The 27,361-nt window shown below is 37.6% G+C and overlaps 1 protein-coding gene across 1 annotated transcript in view; it reads right to left on the reverse strand.

Annotated features, from left to right (window-relative positions):
* Positions 1-352: 352 nt before the first annotated feature.
* The window catches only part of LOC142341627 (uncharacterized), a 61,971-nt gene continuing 34,962 nt past the window's right edge, over positions 353-27,361 (reverse strand). The window contains exons 9-13 of the mRNA XM_075392728.1: positions 18,481-18,861; positions 3,720-3,841; positions 2,671-2,913; positions 2,021-2,290; positions 353-1,809 (exon numbers count right to left, since the gene is read on the reverse strand). Coding sequence (XP_075248843.1) covers positions 1,624-1,809; positions 2,021-2,290; positions 2,671-2,913; positions 3,720-3,841; positions 18,481-18,861 — 1,202 coding nt within the window. The 3' untranslated portion in view covers positions 353-1,623. The remainder of the gene's footprint in view (positions 1,810-2,020; positions 2,291-2,670; positions 2,914-3,719; positions 3,842-18,480; positions 18,862-27,361) is intronic.

Here is a 27,361-nt window from a genome sequence, read left to right on the forward strand (position 1 = left end):
CTAGAGAAAAAGGCTCTAAGAGAACTGTTCAGCGAATTACAGCACTCCAGTCTATTTATCCTTTTTAAAGAGAAAAAGTGAAATAGACGAAAAAATCCATCAGTTGTTAGAAAATGCATTAAAAAGACCTAGAGGAATAAAACAATTACAACAACCTTCACTTGAGAGTAATTAAACATTGTTGACTCCAAAATAACAACAAAAACACTGCCGAATTAACAAGACCCAAAAGACTTAGCAACGTTGAGGTCGATATTATAAGTTCAAAGGATGAAGTCACGTTCTCAATCACCGACAGGACGAAGAATTAGGCAAAATTTAGGCTATTCTGGCTGACACAGTAGAGAAAAGATCGATCTAACAAGTTCTAGTTTGTATGTAACACATATGCTTTAGCATTTCTAAATACATCCACCAGTTTATGAACAGTTATGGCTAGAAGAATTATCCAATCTACACATCTATCAATCTAACTATCAGCTATCTCTTCTAACTCGTCATAAGTATATCTATTGCAAGGAATAATTAACTTAGTTAAAAACTATAAAACTTTGACAAAAATAGATCTTTGGGCATAAATTAGGAGCATGAGTACCAGGAGTTGGCGTTTCCTCACATCAGTCAAATCACCGCTGATAATAATCCAAGCAGCTGATTTTCACAGTGGTTGGGAAACACCAACTCCTCCTAGTCAAAATGAAAACTGATCGAAATCCAATTCACGCTGAGTGACTTCTGAGTGGAATATCTGTTTAACAGGTCAGTTCCCCATTGACTAGATACTGAATGCAATTCTGGTTAAACTTTCTATGATTCTTATAATCACACAGTAAGTAAGCATCTAAGGGTTTTCTCGTTATTCAATTATTAACTAAGGGCAACATGAATGACTACCTAACACAAGATGCTATGGATGATCACAAAATAAACTTTATCAAAATAGATTTCAACAACAGACAGGAACAAAAATTATTACTTTACAAAACCACGTAAGATATTAGCGCAGTCGAAGATGGGGTTTATTACCTATTTTTAAAACTTTAACGCTGTCCGATAAGGAGATATTTAATATTTTACTGAAATGTATGCTAACAATTGGTATCATAGATTTATCAACGAAAGGACATTTAGTTCAGTTCTCTGGAAATAGTTAATTCATTGTGGATAGAAGGATAGAGTATTTAGAAGCTCAATAAATGTTCAAAATAAATAGGTAGAGTTAGCAAGTTAGTAGGTATAAATGTACAGATTTACAAGTTCATTGGTAGTCACAGCAAGCCAGGAGGCATAGAGAATAGATTTTCGATTGATTTTTTCCCACTCGTTTCCCAGTCATCAACAGTGTAGAAATAATCGCTCAATTCGATTGAAATAGTTGCATTTGACCGACCGCAGCCGATTATTTTAACTTCTATAGGTAACTTCCAACAAAATGTTCGAAAACATCCAATATTTAACATTGGGTGAACATCTAAAGTACTTGTCATCTGCATGAGAGTCAGGTCGAATATGAATTATAGATTTATACGCAAAAAGAGCTGGCATCGTTTCAATCTTCGACATCTTAGTCTCAAATTATGGCTCTGTGGGGTTTATGTTCATGTTTAAGTCTGCCTTGTAGCTTCAAGCGGATTGGGTTGAGATGATGAGCTTGGAGCACTGGTCGATGCTGGCTCCACACTTCGGACACTCCATGATGTCGATTGCACATGCCTCGCACACTAGCATACAATTACAAGGCTGAAATGCCACAGATCTCTCTACTCGTTTGCACTGAACGCACAGCACCTCTTGGCGTCGGTTTATCATCTGAAAACAAAATGCAAAAATAACGAACTGAAAACAGTTTACAACGTAACTTCCTCACTTAACTACATCCCGAAAAATTTATAATTTTTTATCTCTTGACAGCGCATCGGTCGATATGAAACCAAAACATTTCGAAATTCCTGCTTACCCTTCAAAAACTTTATACTTTGGAGATTCCAGTGAACTTTTTCATTGATTATAATGTGCTTACCTCTTCAATTTTTCTAATATCGTACGACAAGATATCTTTCATCTCTTGCAACTGGTCCAACGAAAGCGTCTCCATCTCAGTTTCCGGAATTGGTAGCAACAATTGCTGTTGGCTGGACAGCGAGTACTGGGAACTGCTTCCTGGACCTCCTCCCCCTCCCCCTGTCCCACCTGCGCCAGTGGGCGACGTCATCATCACAGAAGCCGAGGGCGGATAGCTAAGTCGGGACGTATTCACTTGAAGCGGGCTCACTCCGTCATAGCGCAATGTCTAAAATCGAAAAGACTCAAAATCTGCATTTAATTTTAAAAGAGTTGTACTATTGACCGATTGCAAATGAAATTAAGCTTTTCATTTTGCTTCAAACAACTTTATTCTGAAAGTGTTACTACCGAAATGTACGCGACTATGAATGTTAAGTACGGGCTAAAAAAAGTATGAACTGCTTTCATTGCTGAACTTCAATACGAAAATGAGAAAGAGAAATTATTGATCTAATTTGGCATTTAGCACTGGCATGAAGCAACCAGCACTATTTCAGTTTTATTTTGAAATTCCCTCTTATCGCAAGGTCCTTTTTTACCATATCATTCCGCGGTTCCACTATTCTCAGTCCATTTTCCCAGTGCCAATAGAAGGGTTAGACTTACCCCACCCGGATGGTTGAGTGCAGCCAGCATGTGTTCTCTGGTCAAGTCTTCGTGACTCACAGAATGGTTTCCATCGAACGAAGATGGATGGGAGAGGGGACTCTGTGAAGATGGCGACGACAGAAGACCATAAGTGAAACTGCCTCGGTTACCCCCTCCAACTCCACCACCCACAACTCCACCGCATGGAACGGCGACTCCTCCTCCGCCTCCTCCACTAGTGCTTCCACTTCCACCATAATTCTAGTTAAAACATAACTGTTCAAATTCGCAATTAATTAGAGCTCATATTAGACCACAAAAAAGATTCAGATGGATTTGAATGCAGTGATGGTACATTACGAGCACTTATGATTTATCAATTTTAAAAACGAAAAGTATCGCCGCTAAAGTTGCGTATTTGCGATTAGCTTACTATAAATTAGAATGAGAACCATTTAGATCATACAACACTTAGGAGATCAAACGAGAAAAGATTAAATTGATCATCGGAACACATTAGTATGTTTTATACCAACATGCAATTGTAGTTAAAAAGATGAGTTCCAGGGTAAATTAGGCAAATGAATAATGGGTAATGCCACATTCAAAGAAAGGGCGACCTTAATATTTCTGTTGCTTTTTGACAAAGTTTGAATGTGTTGCTCGAGAAATCTTCGAATTTGTCAGAGCGAAGTTTGTAAGAAAGAGATAGAAAATGTGTTAAAAGCATTTGTGAAACAGCATAAACTGATTAGTGGTTCGGCACGTAACTAGTTAGAAACTGAATTTTCGGAAGGTTAAATTTAGCTTTTTCCTCAGCATCAATTTTTTAACACATATTATACAAGCCCAAAGCTTTGGGTAACAATTCGAGATATTTAGTGTTAGAGAGCAATCCAAGCTTTTCGTATAGCAGATTCAGAAACGCTGTTTATTTTGTAGGTTAAAAAAATCGAACGCATAAGGGCCACGAAAAATGTTTAAGAAATAGTCACTAGAAGTAACATAACTTTCGAAAATTCAAAAAATCTCATTATCTTGAGAGTAATGATTGAAAAATGCATTACCACTTGGTCGTTGTCCTGTGAGAAAGGGTAGAAGTTAGCTCGGAATACCCTTGACTCTGGGTCTGTGATCGCCGACAGACGAGGAATATTAACGGGTTGCGTTGCCTTCGTGTTCACCATACCTATTGCATTAAAAACTATATTAATTTAAACACAATTTGATAAACAGTTTTTGTTTTCAACAACTGACAGCACTTTCTGCAATGAAAGTAGTGCCTCCGTTCATTAAAACCGGATTGAATCGAACATTTCGTATCATTAATCACATAATACATATAATCAAAGATGGATCTCAATTTATGCACAACCAACTGCAACTGAACTGCAATGGAAAACGTAACCGACTAAACTGCAATGAAAACGTAACCGACTAACCTGCAATGGAAAACGTAACCGACTAACATCGGGCGAATTACTCTCAAACGACTGGCGCGAGCGGTTGGCATCGTCAGTAGCTAGTCACGCTTTAGTGAATTAGCTTTAGCTTAATTGAAGGGGCGTCAGGTGAGCGCTGCGGGGGGAGGGGGGGGGGGGGCAAGTGGGGGGGGGGGGTTGAAACGGTGGGAGGGGGGTCTTTGGCTGCACGGGGGGGGGGGTCTTACGGCCTGAACGATGCGCAGGGGTGTGCATGGGGGGCGAAGTGAGTGGGGACGGGTATGTGTGTGTGTGAAAAAACTAGCTGAAATGAACAAAAAAGTTTTTGTTTTCATCAGCTTGTGTGAATAAACGCATGTGTTTTGCACTAAAAATGGGTTCTGTAGTATAATAATAAGAGTTGCAATTAATCATTGTAACAGTGGAAAACAATGCGAAAGATATTCAGAACTGATAATATCAAGAGTTGGTATATCAAACTAAAACAGATTTAAAAACAATTGAAATTAAATTTTGTGACGCTCACTAGTGTGTCTCCAGTACTCCAGTAAATTGATGTCTTCAGACTAACGAAAAACCCAATTAAAGTAAACAAGAACAACTTTCAAATACGAAATTAAAACTCCACAAAAACAAAAAGTATTCAGACCGCTCAGGCCAAAGACTAGCGCCATCAGTAAATTTACCCGAAAACTTGGTAAAAGTGAACAAGTATCAGTTTTAAAAGGCGGATAAGTGTCCACAAACCAAGAACTAGCAGAAATTCTGAACTTCAGAGAATAGTAGCAGGCCTACTATATCCGAGAAAGACTAATTAGAAAACAATAAAAATTTCTGGAAAAATCTATTCTCACAATATTTAAGCCGACGAGTAAGACATTTACTGAAAACTGCTTTACGTAACAACCTCAGCTCATTCAAAAACACTCACGATAAATACACAAATGAGCGCAGTGATTTGAAAAATCTGAACATAGCAGGCAGATTGCCGGAAAAAAGCCGCCGTTGACGCGCTATACGCACATCGAGATTGAAACAGAGAAAAAAGAATAGATTGAAATTGACAAAATTTTCCTAAGTTTTCCTAAATTTCAAAAATTGTTCTAATTCAGTGTGCCGTTTCAGTTAGATTCTAAACCTATACTTACTTCAGCTTCTTAACTGAAGAGTTTTAAGCTTAATACTAATATCAGCTAGCAATCGCTCTAATGACCTTTGATAGCCTAATGCACTATGACTTAATGACCGGGCTTTATAATGCTTATCCTGTTTCTTTTGATCTTCTGATTTTGATCTTATGACTTTGACCGTATTCCCTAGGTTGTGTAATTCAATGCGTGAAATAATTTAAAATTCATTCAGTTGAAACAGTTAGTGAAGTAAGTCAGAAGTCAAACGTGAAAATCGTGACTTATGTAAAACGAAAAACGTGATCAAAAGTTAAATCGAATTAAAAAGAAGAGCGCCTAAATAATAGCTGAGAGGATGGCGGCGGCTATTTAAAAAATTCATAGCCCTAAATTCTTGAATACTTTCCCAAAGAATCTAGAGGAAGCTGCATCAATCGATTCCAGTTGTTTTCTGTTGTCTGACTGCACACTAAGCTTTCTTGTGATAGTCAAATTTCCACCCGTTCCTTTCAAGGTTCAGAGGTTTAATGAACAGCGAAAACATGACCAATCACAAGAAACCTATGCGTATAGCTAAACCAAAGAAACTAACTGTTCTATTGTGTCTAAGCGACCAATTGATCTCAACTGTACTAGGAGGCCCCGTAACGCCATTCGAGAAAACCGGCTTTAAAGATTAAAAAACTGTGATACATGCCGAACTCTGATTTCAGTGTAGAAAACTGAAAATTTAGGAAGGGGGGCCAGCAGAGAAACAGAGAGAGAAGGGGGAGAGAGAAAGAAAGAAAGAGAGAGAGAGCGAGAGAGAGAGAGAGAGAGAGAGAGAGAGAGAGAGAGAGAGAGAAGGCAAAATATCAGGACAAAAATATTAAAACAAATCCAAAGTAAGAATGAGAGAAAGAAAAACAAAAGAAGTAGAGAGATAAAAGGTAGACAGAGTTAAACAAGCAGAAAAACGTATAAAGAGATAAGAGGAGAAACAGAGAAAAAGAGAATAAAGAAAACAAAAAGAAAAGCAAAAGCTTAGGAAAGAAACATGACCGAGTAACGGCGGGCGAATTGCTCTCAAAGTACCTTTGAGCTTTGACTTAAGTAGAAACCAAGAATGCTGGCATTTGGGGGCAGGGGGTTGAGCGGAGTGGGGGAGAAGTCAAGAAATAAGGGGGTGGCGGCAAGGGTTGGGATGGTTTGACAGTGGTTGGGTGGGGGTGACCACGGGTTCGGGTGACTGAGGGGGTCAAACTTTTAAAATTCAGAACTGCCTTTCAGACAATGAATTTGTCTCCTCAAGTTAGCTTCGGTGAATAGCATACTTAGAGAACGAAAAGTCAAATGGGCCAGAGGATAAATCGGTGAAGCAAAAGATCGCATAAAAAGACACATAGTTGCTACAAACTTCATTTGAGAGCAATTAATAATTGCTAGAAATTTCGTTTGAGAGCAATTAAAAACTCATCAGCAATTTGCTGACTTTTGGCCTTTAGATACTTATCCGGTTTTCGAGGACAAAAAGTCAGACGGAAAGTCGGCAGCACGAAAATCTCATCAAACCAACAGGACTAGTAAGACTGGTACGAACTTCATTTGGACCAACGACAAAGAATAGTCAGTTTCTTTGAAAGTTATAAAGAAAAGGAAAGGACAACAGAGAAGAAAGCGAACAAAATAGAATGAAAAGGAGAGAGCAACCAAAGACACAAAAAAGAAAGAACAGAAAAAAAGAGATGGAGAAAAACAAGGGAAACAGAGGTAAAAAAATATCGAGATTTAGAAAGAGAAAATAGAAAAAAAACAGAAGTATTAAAATGACAGGAGAAAAGCATTGAACAGAACAGCGAGAAAAAAAACAAAACACGGCTTAGATATTGTCGCAGCGAATTCGAGTCATGTTTAATATAAATAGAGAGAAGATAGATACAGACTAGATAGAAGATTAACTGAGAAAATAATAACTGCCAACAATTACAAAAACCTAATTTCAAAACGTTTTATAAAAACGATCAGAAAAATTGAAGTAATGAAAATATAAGTCAAATTTCCGTAAATAAGCAAACAGCCATTAGATTGCCGAAATAGCCGCGGAATAGACTTGTGGCAACTAGATCATATATAGCAAGAGGATCATAACTGTAATGACGGAGATGCCACCCTAATCTACACAAACTTGAAAAAAAAAATGGAGAGACCACTTAAAATCTGCCTTATTTATTGACTGTCCAAACTTTTCAGCGCTTGGAAATTGAAAATTTTCTCTTTAGTCAAATTTTATAAATTCAACTGCAGGATAAAGGAATTCAAAGTCAAGAGTAAAAATATAATGCTTAAGAAATTTAATTGTTACTTCTGTTTTTCAGCCTAGATAAAACTCGCGATGGCAATCACAAAGACGACTCAGTAATGAAGTCACGCAACTCCACAAGTAAATTTTCGTATTAAAGTGAAGTACTATCGGCCAACTTTGAACTAAAAATGTTTAACATAACCGACTAACGTCGGGCGAATTGCTCTCAAACGACCGGCGAGAGGTTGGATTCGTTAGTAGCTAGGCACGGTTTAGTGAGGCTAGCTTTGAATTAATTGAATGGGCGTAAGGGGAGCGCAGCGGGGGTGCAAAAGTGGATTGGGGGACTGACGTGGGGGCGGCGGGTGGGTCGGGTGTCGGATTGAATACCAAGAGCCATCCTTCAGAACATAAGTATAATTCTCCAAAAAAGTTTCTGTTAATCGCATACTTGAAGACTAGTGGACTGAACGGCTCTAAGAGAACTCAATGCAAACCGGGCGCTACCTCTTTATCCCGTTTTTGAAGACGAAATCAAATGGGTCAGACGAAAAATCGGCCAGGCGAAAAATTGCACAAAAGAGACAAATAGGATTAATATATTTGCTACAATTTGCTTTTGAGCGCAATTAACAATGATTTCCTAAAAAGTGCCTATCAGTCAATTATGATGCAAACATTTTTACTATAACTCACTGTTAATGCGGATCAGAGATGATTACATTACGCCACATAACAACAGTTGAAATGCGGCATCAACAAAAAGAGATAGTGTGTGAGAGAGACATAAAACGTGAACGAGGAGAAAGAGAAGGAAAAAACCCTAACCAACAGAGAGAGAAAGAGACATAGAATATTTTCCATGATGGCATTCGACTCTGCAACTTCTAGACTTTTTAGTAAATAAATCACATAGAAAAAAGCTGAAGGCAAAAGTAAATTAAAAAGACCTTTTCAAATTCCCAGTAAAAAAATTTCACAACCAATTTTTGTCTCGAAAAACCTGTCAAGTAATCCACCTCCGAGCCTTACAAGTTTTCGTTGGCCAGTAATGGTTGTTAAACTCAAAAAATCTTGAAAAATTTTGGAAGAAAAATCTTAAGAACCATTTCATTGTCTCAAGAGAATATTCATAATCACTGTTTCAAGCCTGAAAAAGTTTTACTGGCTCATAAGGATCCATATACTTGGAAGATTTTAAATCTTATCCAGAAATTACTAAAACTTAAGTCATAAAAAATATTGATCACCATCTCATTAACTCCAGAAACTATGCAGCAGCTTATTACAAACCTTGCAGAAGGTCCTAGGGCCCCCGGTGCCGGAAAAAATTGAAAACATGAAAAAATAGCAATGTTTTTTAAAAAAACTACTTGGAAAACAATCCATTACATCTATAAACTAGGTAGTAACATATTATCAAACTCTAGAGGAGGTTCCGTGGCCCTTGAGAAACTTAAAAATGACAAAAAATTCAAATATCTTAAAAAGATTGCGAATTTTGTAAAAATTGCTGGAACTCGTGATAGATATTAAAAAGTTGAAAATTAATCCATGGCCAACAAAAAATTTCCAATAACGAACGGAGGTTTTCTGACCCTTATGGCTCAAAAAAACCTGAACAATGTCGATAAAAATGGCAAAAACAATGGCTGAAAATGGCAAAAATTAACAAAAAATGCTAAACTTCCTGATGTTAAAATCTTGCTTACATCTAGAAATTATACAGTAACCTAATTTCAACCTCTAGAGGAAGTTCCTTGGCTCTTGAGGCTAAAAAACCTAAATTAATAAAAATTTTAAAAAACTTGAAAAACATGTATAAAAAAATCCTAAAATTTGACATTAAAAAGTTGGAAAATTATTTCATGGCCAAAAAAATATGTCGGTAACTTATTATCAAAACCGTAAGAATATTTTCTGGCCCCTGGATCTGGAGAGACCTGAATTAGGAAAAATAGATGTCAAAAAAATTTGAAAAAATTGCACGTTTTGTCAAAAAAAAAACTAAAATTCGCGATCTTAAAATGTTGAAACCGTTCCATTACCACTAGAAACTATGCATTAACCTAATATTAAAACCTATAGGAGGTTCCTTGACACCTAGGGCTGGTAAAAATCAAAAGTCAATTTTCAAAAAGCTTGAGCAAAATAGTAAAAATTTGCATGCTTTTAGCGAGCTGTTATTCGTCAGTAGCTAGAAACGAAGGGTGGGGGGGGGGGTGCACTGAGGGCTGATGGGGGAGGGGGTTATGAGGGACAACAGTGGGTTGGGGGTAAAAGCGCGCGGGGGTTGGGTCATTAGTGAACGGGTCTTAAACCTCTAAGAACCGCCCTTCACACATTAAGTATAAGTTTCCAAAACAATTTGAGCTGAAACAGAGCTAAAAAGCTCTAACAGCACTTAATGCACGCTGGGCGCTACCTGTTTATCCCGTTTTTGAAGACGAAAAGTCAAAAGCATCAGACAAAAAATCGGTGAAGTGAAAAATTGCATAAAAAAGACCGACAGCATTAATATAATTGCTTCAAACTTCGTTTGAGAGCAATTAACTACAAGCTTTGTTGGAAAATTTGAAAAAATTGCACGTTTTGTCAAAAAAAAAACTAAAATTCGCGATCTTAAAATGTTGAAACCGTTCCATTACCACTAGAAACTATGCATTAACCTAATATTAAAACCTATAGGAGGTTCCTTGACACCTAGGGCTGGTAAAAATCAAAAGTCAATTTTCAAAAAGCTTGAGCAAAATAGTAAAAATTTGCATGCTTTTAGCGAGCTGTTATTCGTCAGTAGCTAGAAACGAAGGGTGGGGGGGGGGGTGCACTGAGGGCTGATGGGGGAGGGGGTTATGAGGGACAACAGTGGGTTGGGGGTAAAAGCGCGCGGGGGTTGGGTCATTAGTGAACGGGTCTTAAACCTCTAAGAACCGCCCTTCACACATTAAGTATAAGTTTCCAAAACAATTTGAGCTGAAACAGAGCTAAAAAGCTCTAACAGCACTTAATGCACGCTGGGCGCTACCTGTTTATCCCGTTTTTGAAGACGAAAAGTCAAAAGCATCAGACAAAAAATCGGTGAAGTGAAAAATTGCATAAAAAAGACCGACAGCATTAATATAATTGCTTCAAACTTCGTTTGAGAGCAATTAACTACAAGCTTTGTTTGAGAGCAATTAATAACACAGACAAGTAAGCTTTGAAATGCTGAAAGTCTTCAGTGCCCGAAAATTCTATCTAGATAGCCAAAAAATAAAAGGCCAATATTTTGAAATTTTAAAACTGTCAACTGCTTGTTTTACCCAAGGTTACTTTACTCTGCAGGTATTATTTAGAACGGCAGCGCGATTCTGAGTAAAGCCAGATGTTATTGAAATCAAGCAGAGTCGAGTTACCTACCCTAAAAACCATACGAACCCGTACAAGATGCAGCTATTGTGGAAACTCCTATTTCCAAAATTGTAGCAAGACAAATTATCATTTTTGAAGGCTTTGTAAAACATCAGCCCATTTATATTCAAGGACACTTCGATTTCCGTTATTTGAAATAATTCATAGATTTATCGAATGGGCAAGAAAAACTCACAAGGGAGTTGCCTGGATTTGCTGACAAAAAGACAGCTGAGATTTTCGACCAGTTGAGCCAAAGATCCAATGCTTGGTTTCTCTGACTAATTGCTCTTAATAAATGGTTGTGATACTGACTTTGGTTAATCTAGCTTAAGATAGATACGATACTGCTTGGTTTAAGGCCGGAAAAAATATCGGGCGTGGGTGATATTGAGGGCAGAGGCTCGGGTAAGCCTAACGAAAATGCCCTAACACCGTTAAATTATACTTCCTCAGCCGTTTTGATGAACCGTGCAAATTTATCAACTTTTAGAGAACTTTTAATGAACTCGTGCACACAAAACTCTAAAACCAAAGATAACCAAAAATGGGCCTGGCTTTGGATTAGCAAAATTAAACATGGGTACAAAGTCACTGGAAGTTCAGATGAGCAAGCAGTTCAGATATAAAAAAAAGAAATGGTGCAAATTTAACTCTTAAATGGTGCAATAGCTAAAATATCTGGCTGTATAGTCGTGAAAGGAAAAGGTTGTTTAATGGTATATAGACGTGGGGGAGTGTTGGTATGTGGTTGGGTACGATAAGATGAGGAGACGGAGTGTATGGGGATGCAGAGGGTACAAGTGGGACTGTTTAGGTAAATTTTTCTCAAAATCTTGTTACTACTGACTACTGTATACCAGAAACGAATACAGCGTTCTCTTGATAATAATCCTATATGTTCAAAAAGAAAGTTTAAATCGCGAGCAGTGCTACAGCTTAAAAAATCGGTAGACTACTAAAAATAATTCCAAATCGCGTGCTCATTATGCTCAAGAAACAACCAACCTCCAAAACAGACAGATAAGAGAATCAACAGAACAAGCAAAAAGTATATTGCATGATTTCAACCCACAAATGATTTACAAGAATGCAGATAAATCTCCTTAAGTCTCAATAATAGTAATAATAATAATCATACCCGGCAGATTGCCGGAAAATAGCCGCCGTTGATACCAATAGGCATGATTAGGATTGAAAGAATAGAAGAATTTGAAAACAAAATTTTGTACGAAAATATTTCCGATTTATTTTGAACATTTCCGAACAAAAGTCCGATTTCTTTTGAGAGCAGGGGCTACTATCAATACCAAAAAGCATTAGAGATTGTAACTAAGACTTATAGGAACCACGTTCAAATAGCGAGCATCTAAAATTGGGCTTTATGGGTTTATCCCGTTTCTATTTCTGACTTCAATTTTTTATACTGACTCTGTTCATTTTGAATTGCTTTGCTGAGCGACCGATGTTCAAAATTACTATTAGCAGAATGAGAGAAGAGAGAAACTAGCCTAGAGAAGTCAAAGATATCACGAAAAATGTTGAAAAAGCGGCAAAATGAGGTAAAGCGAAACATTTTGTTCGACGAAGTAAAAAAACATAGGACAATCCCTGACGTACAATTCAAAGAATTTTCATTGACTAAACAGATAACTAGATCTAAAACAGACTATGAATGGATTGGGAAAACCTTTTGAAAATCAATTCCAAAAACCAATTCAAAAAATCGGAAAAACAGTAAAAATCAAAGTGAAACTGCCGCATGTGAACAAAACACCACTAGCGAGAAAGCGAACTTTTGTTCAGACACCGTTTACTCGCTTTTTCGCTCCACTTCCTGTTTCGGCGTGACCGAAATCACTACTCCAATTTGACTTCAAAAATCATGAAAATGTGTGAACAGATCTTGAAAAAAGAACATAGCCGGAAGAATTCCGTAAACGACTCGAAGGAGAAAATTGCCCATACTTATGATCAAACAGCTAGAACAACTATTCTGAACACTGAACCTTCACAAAAGCCATAAAACATTAAATGAAGAATAGAAATGGCAATCAAAAACAAATTGAACAAAAAATACTAGAAAACCTTAATTCTTTCATTACAGTTTCTTTTAATAGTGCAAGGAAATATAAAAACGAGTAAAGTTCTTTTGCAATTAAAGCAATGAAAAGCTCGCAAAACAATGGGCAAGTCATAATAGGCTACGAAACTTGTCTAAGATATAAAAAGACAAGCAGCAAAAATAACAAAAAAATGGTTTAAAATTTCTATTTTTCTGTCAGTTTTCCTCAGAAAAAAATGATTTATAGCTAGAAACCTTTAGTCATTTGGTATGTGAATATTCCTTAAGTAACAAGCTTCTATTCAAATCCCACTTGAGGTATTAAAACAAAAAAAACAGGCAAAAACATAAAATTTCGTCAAAATGAGCAAAACTGATCAAAAACCTCAAAATTAGCATTAAACTCAAATTAACTACTTGAAACCTTCAATTCCTATCAAAACAAGCTTAAAACCGATACCATATCATAATCAAACCTCATAACCATCAAAAGTTGCAAAAAAACTGCTTTTAAATGCCGCACGTGAACAAAAAATTTCGCTCGCTTACAGAATTTTTTTCAAACCTCAATTTCTCGCTCTCTAGAAAACAGCGATATGAACAAAAAACCACTCTCTTTTCGCTCCGCTCTTCGTTTTGTTCAGCACCAAAATCACTCCAAATTTTTTCACGCGTTTCATTTCCCGCTTCAAAAATCTCTCCAATAAAATTGATTTAAAAAAAGGACTTCTCCAATACTCCTCTTCGAGTCGTAAAAAGACAGCGACCCAATACAATTCACATTCTTTGAATTGTAAAAAAAAATTGGAGCACTATAATAGCCCGCTGAGAATATGAGGGCAGCAATTAAAAACGGAGGTAAATGCTCGAACAGAAAGAAGTCAAAATTCAAGTCATGAACAATCTTGCTTTCTGCTAAAAAAACTGTAGAATCTCAATACTCTTCTTCGAGTCGTTAAAATTAGAAGAAGAGGGCGGCTATTAATAAACATACCCGGCAGATTGCCAGAAAATAGCCGCCGTTGATTCCAATAAGCATGATTGGGATTGAAAGAATAGAAGATATTGAAAAAAAAAAGATTTTTGTACAAAAACATTTTTTAAGTCCGATTTATTTTGATAGCATGTCGTATTTGAACATAACGTACTTCTGTTTCCTAGAGAGAGGCTACAGGGACTACTATCAATACCAATAACAAAATTATAACCAAACCTCTTAAGCAAAATAATTGAAAAAACTGCTTTAAAATGCCGCACGTGGCATTTTACGCGCTTAGAAAAATTTTGCGCGCTTAGAGAAAATTTTTTCACACATCAATTTCTCGCTCTCTCAAAAACAGCGGTATGAACAAAAACCACTCTCTTTTCAATCCGCTCTTAATTTTTGTTCAGCACCAAAATCACTCCAAATTTTTTCACGCGTTTTATTTTCCGCTTCAAAAATCACTCCAATAAAATTGATTAAAAAAAGCACTTCTCCAATACTCCTCTTCGAGTCGTAAAAAATTAGGAGCGCCGGCTATAGTAGATGGCTGAAAAGCTGAGGCGGCTATTAACAAGGAAAATAAATCAATTTACTATAGAGATAGAAACAGATACAATCTAAATTGAAAAAAAATCGACGTCGCTCAAAAAACTTGGTAAAAAACATTCAGCAATAAATTAGTAACGCTTGTTACAATTCATTCCTATACAGAAGCCTCTTATTAGGGACCTTTACTGCACATATGAGTTCCTTGAACAAATTCGAATTAAACTTAAGTTTTAAAGTGCAAAAGTCATTTTATTGAGTGAGGTAAGTCACGTATGATCAAAATCTAATCACGCAATTAACTTAAAAACTTTTGCTAAAGCGAGTGAGAAATGACGTCACGCGCGAAAATGCCGTTAGTGAGAGGAAGAATTCATTCAGAAAACTTGACTTCTTCAGCTTTGCTGTGTGAACAAATGTAAAACAAAAAAAGAGCGTCAGACGACGAAACAAAAAAACATAGCAGTACAAGTCCTGACGTACAATTCAAAGAATTTTCATTGACTAAACACAAAACTAGACCTAGAAAGGACTATGAATGGATTGGGAAAACCGTTTAGAAAATCCGATCCAAAAAATCGAAAAAACAGAACAAAATCAAAGCGAAATTGCCGCATGTGAACAAAAAACCACTAGCAAGAAAGCGAATTTTTGTTCAAACACCGTTTTCTCACTACTTTAAATTTAGAGCGAAAAAATTTCACGCCGCAAAACCACTCGCTTTTTCGCTCCACTTCCTGTTTCGGCGTGATCAAAATCACTACTCCAATTTGACTTCAAAAATCATGAAACTGTGTGAACAGATCTTAAAAAAAAGACAGCGCCCCAATACAATTCAAATTCTTTGAATTGTAAAAAAATTGGAGCACTATAATAGCCCGCTGAGAATATGAGGGCAGCAATTAAAAACGGAGATAAATGCTCGAACAGAAAGAAGTCAAAATTCAAGTCATGAACAATCTTGCTTTCTGCTAAAAAAAACTGTAGAATCTCAATACTCTTCTTCGAGTCGTTAAAATTAGAAGAAGAGGGCGGCTATTAATAAACATACCCGGCAGATTGCCAGAAAATAGCCGCCGTTGATTCCAATAAGCATGATTGGGATTGAATGAACAGAAGTTATTGAAAAAAAAAAGATTTTTGTACAAAAACATTTTTTAAGTCCGATTTATTTTGATGGATTATATTCATTTCGTAGTCGAACATACTTCTGTTTCTCAGAGAGGGGCTACAGGGGCTTCTATCAATACCAATAAGCATTAGAGAGAGGTAACTAATACTTAGAGGAACGATGTTCAAATAGCGGGCATCTAAAATTGGGCTTTATGGGTTTATCCCGTTTCTACTTCTGACTTCAATTTTTTATACTGACTCTGTTCATTTTGAATTGCTTTGCTGAGCAACTGATGTTCAAAATCAATTTTAGCAGAATGAGAGAAGAGAAAAACTAGCATAGAGAAGTAAAAAGATTTCACGCAAAATGTTGGAAAAGCGGCAAAATGAGGTAAATCGAAACATTTTTTTATTCGACGAAGAAAAAAAACATAGCAGGACAAGTCTTGACGTACAATTCAAAGAATTTTCATTGACTAAACAGAAAACTAGACCTAGATCGGACTATGAATGGATTGGAAAAACCATTTAGTAAAAAATCCGATCCAAAAAAAAACGAAAAAACAGTAAAAATCAAAGTCAAATTGCCGCATGTGAACAAAAAACCACTAGCTAGAAAGCAAAGTTTTTTTCAAACACCGTTTTTTCACTCTACTTTAAATTTGGAGCGAAAAAATTTACGCCGCAAAACCACTCGCTTTTTCGCTCCACTTCCTGTTTCGGCGTGACCAAAATCACCACTCCAATTTGACTTCAAAAATCGTGAAAATGTGTTAACAGATCTTAAAAAAAACATAGCCGGAAAAATTCCGGAAACGACTCGAAGTGAAAATCCATTTAAACGCCATCCAACTACTCATCAAACAAAACGTGTCTTCACTAAATGATGATTATCTTGAAACAAAGTCATGAAACAAAAGTAAAAACAATAAAATCTGTCAAAATATGATATAAAATCTGATCAAATTTTGTTATAAATTGAGATACCGAAAAAAACTATCTCTGCCAAAATAACTTCATCAAAACAACTAGTGCTTACAAAAACCACTTATATGAACTTTGAAAAAATACTTCAGGCTAAATTTATGAAAAAAAGCTGAAAAAAACTTAAACTCACTGAAAAACTGGAAAAAGTTACTAAATTTTTATTACATTTCAAAAACATATAAATCGAAAGAAAAATTCCCTTCAGCCAATAGGGTATCCAGATGCTTGCAAAACAATAGGCAAAGAAACTTAGCTAAAAACAGAAAAAAAAACGAAAAACTGCAAAAAAATTAAGAAAAATAGTTCCAATTTTCGCCATTTTTTTTTGTCATATTTCTCAACAAAAATTGATTCTTACACAAAAAACTGTAACCAATTGTTATCATAAAATTGCCCAAGTAGAAAGGGTTTCTTCAATACCCATTTGAGCCCGTAAAAAAAAACAAAATTATCGTCAAAAAAACGCAAAAATTAGCCCGAAAATCAGCAAATTACATTAAAAACCTCCGACTTATCATAAAATTCATATTAATATCCAGAAACCTTCAAACCACTACCGAAACCAGCCTAAAATTAAAACAAAATTATAACCAAACCTCTTAACCAAAATAATTGAAAAAACTGCTTTAAAATGCCGCACGTGAACAAAAAAATTTTGCGCGCTTAGAGAAAATTTTTTCACACATCAATTTCTCGCTCTCTCAAAAACAGCGGTATGAACAAAAACCACTCTCTTTTCAATCCGCTCTTAATTTTTGTTCAGCACCAAAATCATTCCAAATTTTTTCACGCGTTTTATTTTCCGCTTCAAAAATCACTCCAATAAAATTGATTAAAAAAAGGACTTCTCCAATACTCCTCTTCGAGTCGTAAAAAATTAGGAGCGCCGGCTATAGTAGATGGCTGAAAAGCTGAGGCGGCTATTAACAAGGAAAATAAATCCATTTACTATAGAGATAGAAACAGATACAATCTAAATTGAAAAAAAATCGACGTCGCTCAAAAAACTTGGTAAAAAACATTCAGCGATAAATTAGTAACGCTTGTTACAATTCATTCCTATACAGAAGCCTCTTATTAGGGACCTTTACTGCACATATGAGTTCCTTGAACAAATTCGAATTAAACTTAAGTTTTAAAGTGCAAAAGTCATTTTATTGAGTGAGGTAAGTCACGTATGATCAAAATCTAATCACGCAATTAACTTAAAAACTTTTGCTAAAGCGAGTGAGAAATGACGTCACGCGCGAAAATGCCGTTAGTGAGAGGAAGAATTCATTCAGAAAATTTGACTTCTTCAGCTTTGCTGTGTGAACAAATGTAAAACGAAAAAAGAGCGTCAGACGACGAAACAAAAAAACATAGCAGTACAAGTCCTGACGTACAATTCAAAGAATTTTCATTGACTAAACACAAAACTAGACCTAGAAAGGACTATGAGTGGATTGGGAAAACCATTTAGAAAATCCGATCCAAAAAATCGAAAAAACTGAACAAAATCAAAGCGAAATTGCCGCATGTGAACAAAAAACCACTAGCAAGAAAGCGAATTTTTGTTCAAACACCGTTTTCTCACTACTTTAAATTTAGAGCGAAAAAATTTCACGCCGCAAAACCACTCGCTTTTTCGCTCCACTTCCTGTTTCGGCGTGACCAAAATCACTACTCCAATTTGACTTCAAAAATCATGAAACTGTGTGAACAGATCTTAAAAAAAAGACAGCGCCCCAATACAATTCAAATTCTTTGAATTGTAAAAAAATAGGAGCGCTATACTAGCCGGCTGAGAAGATGAGGGCGGCTATTAAAAAGAAAGATTGCCGGAAATTTGCCAAACTGGCTGCTACTCCATTAATTAATCCACTAATTAATAGATGAATTCCTCTAACCCATTGGCCCCATGAACTCTCCACTGGACAAGTTTCCGCCCGGCTGGTTGATTGAGTTCGAATTGCTAGAAGACAGATTCCACGATGCACTATTGCTACTTCCGTTAGTCCCAAGGGAATCGTTCAAATTGCCTCCTTTCTGTTGTAAACCGCCACTAACAGAAAACAGACTTGCATTGCCCGAGTTGAACAATGAAGCACTATTGGCTTCCATAGAGCTTAGTAGACTATCATTTGTAACGGGAGCCGTTGAATCGCCAGGAGCTCCTCGACTAATTCCAGTAGCACTATCACTACGTTGGTCTAGCCCATATTCCAACTCAACTGATGAAGACTTCTCTCCGAATAGATCTACATTGCTGCTCGGAGTTGCTCCCATCACTATAATCAAAAAACAACATTTCATCACATCTTCCAGACAAATGAAACGGCACCGTACATTTGGTCAGTCCATTCATTGAAAAACTATACCCTCAATTACATGCCGCCATACGAGTTGACATCCGGACTTACGAACAGAATTAGACTTACGGACCTACAAATAGAAAAAAAGACCGAAATATAGAAACAGGTACAGAACTGAGCCGATGAAGTTAACGTTAACACTCATGAAACCACGGTATATAGCCGGCAGGTTGTCGCAATAACTGCAAAAAAGACTAACGTGCGGTAGAATAGATAGAGCAGGAGATACAGAATTGAGGTAACGGACCTGCTGATACAGAAAATAATAATTAATTTTAAATTTTTCCAAAAAGATCAAACCAGCTGATTGCCGGAAAAAGCGTCTATTCATTCCGATAGCATTGATAGCGATTGAAGAACAGAAGATTGATTTTTGTACAAAAATATTTTAAAGTGCCACAAATTTTGATGTGATTCAACAGTTAGATATACTCCTGGTTCTTAATAAGGAGATAAAGAGGCTAATATCAATGCCAATACGAATTAGAGATGGTCACAAAGGTATCTAAAATTGTGCTTTAAGGGTTTCTATGCTTGATTTCGTTTTTGTCTCCGTTCATTTATGATTGTTTACCAGAAACTGCGTTTTAAGCAGAATGAGCAAAAAGCAACACTAGCCTAGAGAAGTAAAAAAAGACTTCATGCAAAATGATGAACAAGCATTTTCACGATAAACAAACTTTTATTTGACTAAGTAAAAAAACAAGAGCACAAAGACTAACTAAGGGCCTCACAATTAAAATTTTGCAGCAACATTAAACAATGACAGTAAACAAAGCCCATCCCCAATATGGGCAAAAATGAACCAGTCAAAAAACAAAAACATTTTTTCAACATCTATTGTTTTAATAATCACCAAAAAAAACAAAAGATTATGAAAATATGGACAAACTGGAAAATAAGGAGAAAAGGGGCAATCATTAGAAAGCTTACACCAGATTACAACCTTGTTAGAATCAATGACAAAGTAAGACAAACTGAATAAATTGGTCAAAAACCAGAATTAGTAGATAAGTCAGGGACGTCAAAAAAAAAGAGAAAGCCACATAGCCACAAGCCAAAATCTTTAGCCACAGAAAAGACCTTTTAAAGTAATAAAAACACTTCAGCGGTCCTAGGGGCTGGAAAAGTGACAATATAACTAGAAATGAAGGCAAGTATCACAACTTCATTTAAGAATACGAAAACAGCATCTCAGTCACTAAAATCATTAGATAAAATATGAAGCCAAACATACGCCACACCAGGAGGCTATGAAGCCAAACATACGCCACACTATAGAACAATAACGTCAAAAATTTCAAATTAAAAAATCGATTGCCATGCAAAAAACTAATCAAATTCACTGAAACTTCAATACACGCAAAAGAAAACCAAGGAAAGCCGTCACTAATGAGACTAATGATAAGAAAGCAATACGTACTCAAAAAGCAGAATTTCAAAATTTTATTATTCTTTGAACAGTGAACTCAAACTATCAATTCCACTAGTTTAGGCATCCTCAGCAACCGATGAGTTCTCTAACTGATGAGGCTAAGAGAAGGCAACAAAGTAAACAAAAAAACTCGCAAACCTCGCAAAATTCCATCATAAATTAAGGAATTAAATAGTGTCAAAGTCACAGAAAGCATTAGCTTTGCACTGAAACAATAAAAAATAAATTAATATCAATCGCAACCTATAAGACGTGTCTTTAAAAACCAACCAAAATCTCATAAAATAGCTCAAAAAATAGAGTTAAGGTCATGAAAACCATTAGCTGTGAGCTCCAGTTAAAATTTATTCGCCTCATTCATTTACGCTAAATTAGCATCAAATGACACCTGTCATTAACACTACACACTGTCAGAACTTTTAAAAAACGGTAAAAGATATCAACATTTAATGACAACACGGTGTCAAACACACAAAAATCATTGGCTACCCCGTTGAGGAACTCAGGCAATTGCAAATTGACGCAAAAAGGACACATCTACTATACTAATAGCATTCAAGAAATCAACCCTCTCAAAAACAAAAATCTGTTCAAACACAATTTTCTGTTCAACAATATCATTTCGAGACAATAAACCGTCAAGATACGCCGGAGTTTTCCACGGAAAATAAGCCTATCAATGTCCAAAAAATAGAATTTTGCAGAGAACATGCTTTCTAATGGGTAGCCAATGACACTTCTTGATAATGTTTTTTGCAACTGCGGTTAATACCTAAAAATGAGGTGGCATACTGAGTTGAGAATAGGCTGTACCTTCTGTATAAAATCGACAGGTAATCGATAGTACAGCGAGCTGCATAATGCTAACCGCCAGAGAACGCTAAACTATATTCACTTTCGTGCTGAAGTTTGTAAGTCTTCAGCCAATTGCTAGAACTGTTGCTAACTTCTCTTCAGGAAAGCTCAAAAAATAAAAATTGAAAAAATTGTAAGATCTATCAAAACTTAGCACAAAAGACTGAAGTTGGTGAAGAACCCAATTATGGTCTATTCTGAGAGCCAACAGCGTTTTGTAACAGTTTCTAATGGTTCTGAACAAGATACAATATCACTATACAAATAAATGGATTAAGGTAAATAATAAAGTGAATATCATCTATCATAACTCGTTCCTGATTGGTTAATCAAGTGATTTAGGTCAGTATTTACTCTGTAAGGTCAAAATACTGCAAAATGTGTTTTTGTTGACATAAGCACGGATAGCTATTACGTAGCACTAGATGCCTTAATTATATGGCATTTGTCCTTAAACAAATGAAGTGTTCACAAAATTAACGTACAAGGAAAATAAGCTATAAATCATCAGCATATGAAAATTAGCCCTTTTGCACCAAATTAGTATTGAAAGCCACACCTGTGGGTCTGATTCAAGAGCGTTCCCGTGCTCTATGGGTAGCTTAGAATTTACCCTAAACAAGTGCTAAGACCGTTGCTTGTTCAGGTTTTCCGCTCGTAAAATCGGGGGTGGACAACTTTGGAGTCCCAACTTGAAAAAATTTTCAGTTTTAGTCATTTTTGAGTTTAAGTTTTTCCAGTCTCAGGGTTAATTTTTGCTGTATAATGGCTCTTGCTTCTGTTCAATAGTGGTGCCAACATCGCGAGCCCTGTTTTTGATCTAGGAAACACCACCATAGAATACTGGCGCCAATTTCAATTCAACTCTGTTGAATTCTCCATGTGCCAATTTAACTCTCGCTGATTTCACGACGCCATCGCTCCCTTTGAGGATTGCATGCCTCTTCCTATTTTGTATTCGTATTGTTTCATTGAATCATCTAACATCCAAACAAGTTCTCCTTTCAGTATTCGCGCATGTTCTTTTCATCACTTCGATCTTGTGGACGATTCCATTGTGGACGATATTTACTAGTCCGTCTTTTCCAGCTCATGTCTGCAAATACTTGAGCTGTTTTGAAAAATTTTCTCAGGTCATGGTATTGCTCTCTGGATGGTATAACTGGTGCACTCGCGTTTTCACGTCCTAATAGGAAATGATTTTAGTGTGAGCTGTCAAGGGTTCTGGGTCGTCACTTAGTGCTGTCAGGGGTCTAGCGTTGAGAGTTTGCTTTACAAGTTATGTTGATGTGCTGATTACCTCAACCTTGAGGCTTCGGTTGTCAAAGACTGCAATAATGACTTTCTGAAAACTTCGTACCGTTTTTTCCCAGATTCAACCAGAGTGGCGCTCCGGGAGGGTTTAAATTCCGAACAAACAAAAAGTCAATTTAAAGCTTAGATTCGTCCCATTCGTGCAGGAATGCCTTCCGTTCCTTGGCTGCTCCAATGAAGTTTGTGCCGTCGTCGCTGATAATGGTACATGGGTAGCCATTTCTTGTTATGAATCTTGTCGCTGCAGCTAGACATGACTCGGTGTCAAATCACTGTGCAACTTCGATGTGTACTGCTCTGCTTGTTACGCAAATGAAGAGGCAGCACCATCTCTTCAACTTATGTCGTAAGAAATTGAATTCAAACGACCCGAAGTAAGCAAATCCGTTATGGGTGAATAGGAACAGATGTTCATCAAGTCGTTCTCGTAAATCTTGCATCAAGTCGTTCTCGTGGTGAAGCTTTTGGTTTGAACAAATCGAAACAATATTGGTGGATGTCGTCTGCTTTGAGAGGTCTCTTCTGTTTCGTCTTGGATCTCATGCAGTAGACGATAAGTTTCTGATTCTATTGCAGCTTCTGCAGCGGTTCCAGTCAAATGATTGCTTAGCTTGTGTTTCTGTTGCTAGAGAATTGATAGCTCGCTCCGGGTCGTCTACGTTCTCTTGAAACCACGGCTTCGGCCAAAATTCTTCACTTCTCTGGAGCCATGCCGGCCCATTTAACCACTCGGATTTCTTGAGCCCTTCAATGCACATTCCTTTGATCAATTGAAAAGTTTTCCACAATTTCTGCTATTCTGTCGGCAAAAAAAACCTGTTTATTGTGTGCTGATTGCAACCATTGAAACACTAGAAGAATCAGTCCAACGATGAATTTGGTCGATTTTCACATCATGCTCTCTCAATACCTGCCTCCTCAGGCAAACTCGGTATACTGCGGCCTGAAGTTCTAACTTCGGAACTGTCGTGTGCCTGATAGGTGCTACAAGGCTTTTCCCTATCACATTGGCCAGCTTTGACGACAATTGCACGTTGCTTCTTTTGAGTCATCTGTAAAAATGTGAAGTCTCAAGTTTGTACACCCATTTTCGAAATGAAGTCCATTTATCGACATCGTCCTTATTTCTCAAATCAGAGCAACAATCACTTTACGGTTTTGGGGGTTCGAAAGACCATATTTGTCCACGCTTGTCTCATTGCCATCCAAAGGCTTTTAAGCAGTAACCGCATACGTATCGTGAAGCAAACATATCCCAATTGGGTCAAACCCTGCTGAGATAAACGATAGGACGATTCTCTTGAGTTATTTTGGCTAGAACTTCTCAGTTCCACGACAGAAAATGAGACCATCCGTTTTCACGCTCAAGTTTAGTCCAATGATTGAAGATGATTGTGGTTCAGCTTTGAAAGTTTTCGCAAATTTCGTTGGCCTGTCTGTCTCTGGGATCTGTGAAATGACTTCATCATGGCTTGTTATACATTTCGTCAAATTAAATACACCTTCGCTGAGGATGTTTCTGATTTTTGGTGGACTTCAGAAATGTGCCGTGAGTGCTCGTAAACTGCTATCTTCTGCTCTGGGTTTTTCTCCCGAGAAATTGTAGACATCGGCTGTCATCGCTTGGGACAGAAACTTGAAGAAACCTGGCTTCTATGTCGGCTGATAAAGCTATTTGGCGTTCTCAGAAGCAAAAAATAATTCCGACTAGACTCTACAGCAGGTCTAGTCCAGATAAAAATTTGTCGTTAAGGGCTACCTTTTTATACTTTGCTGCAGCGTGGCAAACTCTTCTCAAAATCTCGGGCTTATGTGGGTTAATGACAGGATGATGTGGCAAACACCATTGCAGTTTCTTTGGTCTGATTCAGTTCGTTTTGGTCAAATATGCAAACATCCTGCTTTGGCACCTGTGTCAGTGGTTTCTTGACAGCGAATTCTTAGAGTTTTGTCTTTCTGTAGGCGTCGTTCTAGAGACTTGAGGTGCCCAATTGCAGAGTAGAAGTTGTTCGGCAACTTCACTACGTACTCTCACCACAGAAGTCCTACTTCATATCTTTCACAGTTGAATCGCGTTGTTTGCTCCATTGTGTTGATTGTTCGATGCACCTCTTTTGAATGACCGGTGAAATCGCAGTTTGAGGCATAGGACTCGATATCCCACCACTTACTCAACTGGTTTTCTAATTTATCATCTGCAATTGATGTTGTTAATGTGGCGAGGGTTGCTGCTTGCTTCGTTGGCAGCGGACCACTTAAAGCCCAGCCAATTTTTGATTTCACTGCCCATGTTGCAGCTTTGTCTTCTGACTTCTTGAAATCTAAAGGGTGATGGATGCAGAAACAACCTTCTCCAAGAATCACTTGAACATCGTTTAGATTGTGTCTGATTTGGCAAGTTCCTCAAATGTGGGTAACGGTCTTTCAACTCTTGCAGCTCCACAGTCTGGTCACCCAACTTCAGTTTCTCGTGCAAATAGAGTTGCACTGTTTTCAGTGGTCGAAACTTCTCATGGGCTGAAACAATTATTAGCACTATTCCAGTCTTGACATCCTGTGAGCCAAGGATCCCTGCTACTGATAAGGACACTTTGCTGCCTTGATATTGAAATTTAGATAACACTGATTTTTCTAATGAGATTGAGGATGCCGAATCACACATTTCTAGGATATTTAGGCTTAGGTCGCAGTTCCTCGGTTTGAATCTCACCACTGGGAGTCCTGCTTCCTTGAGTGATGGTGGTTGCTACTGGCGTTGTAGCGTCTGAGACACTTGCTGCAACTTCCTTCATTGAGCGGTCACTATGCAAAATGTGCTGAAGCTTGCCACCGTTGGGTACACTATATGTCCTGCTTTTGCAGTCCTTCGACAGGTGACCTGGTCTCATACAATTGAAACACAGTGCGAACTTCTGAACAAGCTCTAGTCGTTCAATTACTTTCATTGATTTGAACTTTTCACATATCCTAGTAGGGTGTTCTCCGTCTTTGAAGGGCCACTCGAGGTTCTTAGGTTTGCTTAAATCTTCAGCGTTTAAAACAAAAGTACTCGTCTTCGGCTTGTCGCGGCTTTGGAATTTTTTTCTGTCTAACGACGAGTTTCTCTGTGCTAACAAGTTCTCGTGAATTACCGCTTTGGAGGCAAGCCACTCTTTAAAAACCATCCGATTGCCTCGATAGTCAACGATCTTGCATATAATACAACCATTGTTCACAGATGCGGAAAAAGTTTTCTCGTTGTTGAACTTAGCGTTGCTTCTGATTGTAATTCGGATGTGCATCCAAGTTGACCGAGCGTTGACTATGACGTCTTATCTGCCATACTTCTCACAGAGTATATCCCAAGCATGATAGTATGTTCGTGAGCTGACTCCCCTTCCCGATATTGCTGATTTCGATCGATCCGTGGAACTAGTCTTCAGGTATTGCATCTTTTCAGTATCGCTGATTGCTTTTTGATGAAAAACAACATCAAAAAGACCCCACCACTCAAGCGTATCTCCTGAGAACTCAGATAACTTTAGTTTTGGCAAGCCATTGGCACTACCGCTCGGCACTGATTGCTAAATCACTTGGGGAGTAGCTTGGTTCACTGTGCTCCTGTTTCTGCTCTCGGCAGACCTGCTTCGAGAGTTGTTAATGGGACTCTGACTCCTGTTTCTGTTTTGAAATGCGGACGTTCCCTGCTTCTGAATCTTCGTCCTTGTCAACCGAGCTGGTGGGTCCGTTACTCTAATTGTTTTACGTATTTCTTTTTTCTTGAGAATGCTCGGTTCTGTCAGTTGCGTTGAGAAAAGTCTGTCACCCGGTTGGAACAGCTGGGTCGTTTTCGGGTAGGTGCTGAAACGTTGGTAGCCTACGGCTTGTGTGACGTTCTTGGGAGGGTCGATAACACAGTCTGGAGACAGTGGCCGCCTGGGGACGGACCGTTGAGCAGCTGATTTTTCCCACGCTTCTGCTCTTTCATGATTGCGATTTGATCCAATACTTTCGATCTTATCTGTCACTGATCCAGATGATCTTGAGCTTCCTTTGGAAAGTCTGCGTTCTTCGTCGGCTTCAGCTTTCTTTCTAACCATTTCCAAGGCTCGCTCATGCTGTCGCAGACGCAGCTCGTCTTCTTGCAACTTTAGAGGTAATTCTTGTTGTTGATGTAAACGTATTTCTTCTTGAAATCGACGTAGTTCAATTACTTCACGTTCATATTATATTTGAATTTGCCGTTATATCAGCTGCTGCTCTGCTTCCTGCTTAGCCATCAAGTTTTCAAGTTCCATTTGCTCGACTTCACGTTGTCTCGAAGAGCGGGACTTGGCAACAATGAGTTCTTTTCTCAGGTTGGTAGCAGACTGCTGAGAAAACTCAACAATTTCTCCCTCTAATTTGAGGCGTCTTTATCGTTGTCAACTACCGTCTGGTTTGGATCATTTTTACTACTCGATGGGGATTCAACTAGGGACGTTTGGTTTCCAAAATCCTTGCTGTGCCTCTGCTGCTTGGTCAGGTCTCGGCAGTAACCCCTATTATCACTGACATTCATAAATCATAGGGTGCAATCTTGTATTATTATTTGAATCCATTCCGCGTAAACCTAATCTAGCGTTCCTAGTAGCTCTTCCAGTTGATTAGACAATATCTGTTTTTCGGAATCGCTTGAATTTTCTGCCTTCAACGTCTCCAATATTGATAGTCCATTGAAAATTGGAGCATCAGCTTCCAATAGTTTGAATGCTCGCAATGTATCTTTCCATCAGTCGGCGACGTCTGTGGGACAACGTTCAATGTCTCGGAGAAATGGCACTTTGTGAACTA

The sequence above is a fragment of the Convolutriloba macropyga genome, chromosome 6, assembly GCF_964194025.1.
Source record: "Convolutriloba macropyga chromosome 6, txConMacr16.3, whole genome shotgun sequence".
Taxonomy (NCBI): Eukaryota; Metazoa; Xenacoelomorpha; order Acoela; family Convolutidae; genus Convolutriloba; species Convolutriloba macropyga.